The following is a 5,448-nucleotide window of genomic DNA, read 5'->3' as shown; positions in this document are numbered from 1 at the left end:
TCGCCTCCTCCCTGCCGCCCTCCCGGACCTGCGGGAGCGGGACCCCGTGGGGCCGTGCGTGGGGACGGGCTGCGCCACCGGCGGGGCGCGCGTTTCAGAGGGAAAAGGGGAGTCTCCCGCCCTGGTACCTGCGGCTGGTTTTGCTGTTTTAGTCTCAGCGAGACGCGATGGGCCCAGAAACTTTCCTGTTGGAATTGTTCTGCTTTGATTTTGTTTATTATTATATAAGAGCAGGAAATGATACACTGAACTGAAATTTGTTCAATCTGTGCATTATATTACTTCTCAAGAATCGTCCTTTTCTTTGAAGACCTTTTTAAAAAAGCTGTAAGCTGCACTGCCCGTGGGTCACAGCCGGGTGGGTGGTCTCTAGTGATTCACGCACCTTCTTAGCGCTAAGAAGCTGGAATTGCCAGACATTTGGGGATTTAGGGGTGTGAACCTACACCCCGCTGTGCTATAAGGCATCCATCCCAGCCCCCCAGTACTCAGTGTTGGCTGGAGCTGGGCCAACAGTAAAAGCGGAATTTTGTTCAGACATGAGAGGGGTGCCCAGCCCCAGCCAACCCTGTGAGTACTGGAAGGGCGGGGGGAGAAAAGAGAGAGGCCGGGCCTCTGCACAGAGGACCGCTGTCCAGGTCAGCGCTTTGGAAAAGGCAGTTGCTTGGGTGGGAGCACAGCACAGGCACAGAGGAGGTGCCGTCCGACTGTGCGCCTGAAACCTGTATAATTTTGTTAACCAGTGTCACCCCAATAAATTTAATAGAAAGGGGGAGCTAGTGTTAAAGTACCCAGAATTATGGCTAATGTTGCTTTAACTTCTCAGATGCCCCAGAATAAGTGATCGCTCTGCATGTTCCACAAATGTCAGGCATTATGTCTTTTAATGCCTTAACAATTTTTTTTTCTTTTTTAAGTCAATAGAATGTCCCTAAATCCTGAAATTTAAACCCATGACTGTTCCCATGGGAAAGCGTGGCCGATGGGAAGCCAGGCCTTTGTCCAGCTGGTGGCTGCCCAGTGCTGATCCTGGGGAACCAGCTTCGGGCTTTTTTAAAAGAGGCGAATGGACGTGCTGAAAGCATCAGCATTCAGTTTCCTGTCCACCTCTCTCAGGAACCTGTTCCTGGCCGGAAGTTTAATGGACTCCTTTCCATGGGGTTATCAGCAGTAGGGTCACAAAACAAGCGGCTAGAACAGCCGTGGGCAAACTTTTTGACTTGAGGGCCTCAATGGGTTCTTAAACTGGACCGGAGGCCGGAACAAAAGCATGGATGGAGTGTTTGTGTGAACTAATATAAATTCAAAGTAAACATTACATAAAAGGGTACGGTCTTTTTTTTCAATAGTTTTATTCATTTCAAACGGGCGGGATCCGGACCCCGGGCTGTAGTTTGCCCACGGATGGGCTAGAACGTGCCCAAGCGCATGACTTTCTTTAATAAAAGCAGAATTTTGTTCAGACGTGGGAGGGGTGCCCAGCCCCGGCCAACACTGTGAGTACTGGGGCGGGGGCGGGGGGTGATGAAAAGGAGCTGCTGGGCCTCTGCACAGACAGCAACACGTGTCTCAGGACAGAGGCCCTTAGCGCGGCCTCTATCTGTGTTACGTCTCAGCTCCGCAAGGTCATGTTCAGTGGCAGGGATGTGACTGTCCCACCTGCCCTCTGCCCACCTCCCCTCTCATCTTTTGTGAAAAGCTCCTGCACCCCGAGCCCTGAGGTGGAGTTTCTAACTTGACCTGCAGCCTCTGAGGATGAGTCATCCTGATGGGGCTGTGGTGTGGTGGGGGGCGGCCCTTCTCCAAGACTGCAGGCTGCTGGGCAGCGCTGCTCAGGGTGGTCTCGCCAGTGATCACGGACTCACTGTCATTCAATCAGGGCTACAACACGGAGGACGCGAGTATTGAAAGGTTGTTGGGTTAAAGAGCTCTATTGCCGCCAAAGCGCACACTAACAACATGCCACGCGCTCTGTGAGTTGCTTCCTGTTCAGAAGACGTGCTGTTAGGTTTTCTATCTGTTTTATGTTTCCTTCACAAAGGAAATAGTGTAGCTTTTCAAGATAATCCTGCCAGAAACATGCAGGTGATCGCTTTCAAATGAGTGTTAGTTTGGAAGCAGTTTAACACTCCAGTTTGGGGGTTTTTATGAACATTTGCTTGAGTGTCCGCTTAGGGTGGAATTTTTACTTATTTCTGTTTTTTTAAAACCTTGACCAGGTGAACAGCGTTCACCCCGAATGCCAAATTCATCTGGAAATACAGGAGGAGGAAACAAAATGTGCAGAACTTCTAACGGCTCACACAGAGACACACAAAGGTAAGGCGGGCTCGGCGAGTGAGGTGCCCGTCATGGGCACCCTGGCAGGCAAACAGCTCACACCTCACTCTGCAAACAGGTGTTTCAGGTCACCTGTATCTTTTTTAAAAAGGTCTATTTTCACGCTTTTTAATAAACTTCTGGTAAAACTCATATGGAGGGGAAGTCTTTCACATAAACTTTTAAAAAGAAAGCTTAAGTCCTTAACAGAAACTGTTTCCATGGTTTGAAACAATAGCAACTGTACTAAAATAATTTCATGGATGTTGCCATGCTTTACAAAAGCAACTCCATTTTCCAGGAGTGTTTATCTGATTTCTTGTATTTTAAATTCTTAGTGACATCACAGATAATTTTGGTCCAGTTAAAAACAATGGAAACTTATCAGAACTCAAACAGGAAAATGAGATTTTTGTTCTCCTGAAGACAGGCCTAGTGCCAATGTAGTGCACATGGTGGTTTTATTCCTTCCAGTCAGAGCAGAGATGCCGGGGCAGCAGGCCCTGAGCTGGCACATGCACACGGTGTAGCCTCAGAAGGTCTGGTGTGACCACAGGTAATAAACAGTAGCAAGCCCTTCCTCCTTCGGCTTTCCTTCTCTCTGGTCTGTGTCATTAGTTTATCCTCTTCAAGGAAAAAATTAAAGTCAAAGTAAGGCGATGTGTTAAAACAGCCCGTGGGCTGGGCTGTCGCCGGGAGGGCTCCGTGCAGACCGGGCTCCGTGCAGACTGGGCTCCATGTAGACCGGGCTTCCTGCAGACCGGGCTTCCTGCAAACCGGGCTCCGTGCAGACCGGGCTTCCTGCAAACCGGGCTCCGTGCAGACCGGGCTCCATGTAGACCGGGCTCCGTGCAGACTGGGCTCCATGTAGACTGGGCTCCGTGCAGACCGGGCTCCGTGTAGACCGGGCTCCGTGCAGACTCGGCTCCGTGGAGACCGGGCTCCGTGCAGACTCGGCTCCGTGGAGACCGGGCTCCGTGCAGACTCGGCTCCGTGGAGACCGGGCTCCGTGCAGACTCGGCTCCGTGGAGACCGGGCTCCGTGCAGACTCGGCTCCGTGGAGACCGGGCTCCGTGCAGACTCGGCTCCGTGGAGACCGGGCTCCGTGCAGACTCGGCTCCGTGGAGACCGGGCTCCGTGCAGACTCGGCTCCGTGGAGACCGGGCTCCGTGCAGACTCGGCTCCGTGGAGACCGGGCTCCGTGCAGACTCGGCTCCGTGGAGACCGGGCTCCGTGCAGACTCGGCTCCGTGGAGACCGGGCTCCGTGCAGACTCGGCTCCGTGGAGACCGGGCTCCGTGCAGACTCGGCTCCGTGGAGACCGGGCTCCGTGCAGACTCGGCTCCGTGCAGACCGGGCTTCCTGCAGACTGGGCTCCGTGTAGACTGGGCTCCGTGGAGACCCGGCTTCCTGCAGACCGGGCTCCGTGCAGACTGGGCCACGTGTAGACCGGGCTCCATGTAGACCGGGCTCCATGCGGACTGGGCTCCGTGCGGACTGGGCTCCGTGCAGACCCGGCTCCGTGGAGACCGGGCTCTGTGCTGACTGGGCTCCGTGCAGACTGGGCTCCGTGTAGACCCGGCTCCGTGCAGACCGGGCTCCGTGTAGTCTGGGCTCCGTGTAGTCTGGGCTCCGAGTAGACCGGGCTCCGTGCAGACTGGGCTCCGTGCAGACCGGGCTCCGTGTAGTCTGGGCTCCGTGTAGTCTGGGCTCCGAGTAGACCGGGCTCCGTGCAGACTGGGCTCCGTGCAGACCGGGCTCCGTGTAGACTGGGCTTCCTGCAGACCGGGCTTGTGCAGACGGCCCTGCCCAGTAGAAACAGAAGAGGAGTCACTTGGGTAGCTTTGGATTTTCTAGGGGCCACATTAAAACCAGTAAAAAGAAACACAGGCGATTAGTCTAACAAACATGTTATGTGCCCAAATATGTCTAAATTGTTACCATTCCCGCTGCTGGTGAATATGGAATGTTAAGGGGAATCTTTACATTTTCTTTTGTTTCACGTTGGGACCTGCCGCTTGCGTGGGTGCCGGCCTCGCTCGGGGCTCCTCGGCCTGAGGACGGGTCCGCATCATGCGGTGCCAGCGGCCACGCCTCCTCAGGGGCCCGTTGTGTCCAGGGAAAGGCTGATGGAGCGGCTCAGCTCACAGCAGATAGGGACTTGGTCCTGGGCAAAGCCACGGACTGACCATCGGTCCTACAGGATCAGAGACATGGGTCCCGCCAACTGGGGCCTCGTGACAAAGCAGTCGTCATATCCCCTGGGTCCGCTCCCTCAGTGGAATCCAGGAGATGTAGGAAGAGGACAGACTGAGAGGAGACAGAGTCGGCGGTTAGAATCATCTAGTTCGTGGCCAGGGACCCCACCTCCTCTCCCCACACCCCAGTGCAGGTGACGGTCGAGGGTCCGGCAGAACCCTCCTTCCCGTAGGTGAGCCAGGCCCTTTGTGAAGCCTCGGGGGTGGGACGCCCCCTGACAGAAGCTGAGCTGCCGACAGAGGGCTGGGAGCTGCCCACACATGGCATGGATTTGCCCAGCATAGCCGTGAGAGAAAGCACTTCCAGGTTCTGCCTTCTCCTCCCGAGCAGGTATTTTAGTCCCTGCAGCCGCTCCCGGACACACCTCCCAGGCCCATTCAGCTGGACACAGCCACTGCGGAGATGGGCAGGAGGGGTGTGCCGGGACATTGAAGCCCGCGGGAGTCAGTTTTATGGCTGGTAAACTCAGCACACAGCTGAGCCCTCAGAGCTGGTGTCAGGGAGGCTCCTGGGAGAATCTCAGTGTTTCCTTCCTCGTTTCTCTGATCTCCCGCCTTCAGCAAGCACGTCTGGTCAACAGTAGCGCATTCTCCCCACCGGGGGGGGGGCAGAGCGATGCCCAGGACAGTCCCTGAGGACACCTCTCAGAGGGGTCAGGGTGGACGGACTGCCGGTGAAAGCCTGTGCCATTGACGCCAGACGGATGCTGTGGGGGAGACACAGGCAGGCTCAGGGCATGGAGTCCCTGCCGCCTGCTATGGGATGCTCTGACCCACAATCACGATGTCATGCAAGAGACCCTTGAGTTCTGGCCGCCTTGGTTTCTGGTTGGCGCGTGTGGATGGGTGTGGCATGCCGCTAACACTGTGAC

General features: G+C 55.5%; 1 protein-coding gene across 1 annotated transcript in view; it reads left to right on the top strand.

The window, feature by feature from the left end:
- The window catches only part of VIPR2 (vasoactive intestinal peptide receptor 2), a 54,970-nt gene that overhangs the window by 1,620 nt on the left and 47,902 nt on the right, over positions 1–5,448 (top strand). The window contains exon 2 of the mRNA XM_015562803.1: positions 2,212–2,319. Within this exon, the coding sequence (XP_015418289.1) occupies positions 2,212–2,319 (108 nt within the window). The remainder of the gene's footprint in view (positions 1–2,211; positions 2,320–5,448) is intronic.

Source organism: Myotis davidii, unplaced genomic scaffold, assembly GCF_000327345.1.
Source record: "Myotis davidii unplaced genomic scaffold, ASM32734v1 scaffold1251, whole genome shotgun sequence".
In the NCBI taxonomy this organism is placed as follows: domain Eukaryota; kingdom Metazoa; phylum Chordata; class Mammalia; order Chiroptera; family Vespertilionidae; genus Myotis; species Myotis davidii.
Note: the sequence above shows the minus strand (reverse complement) of the source record. Positions and strands in the feature narration are given on the sequence as shown.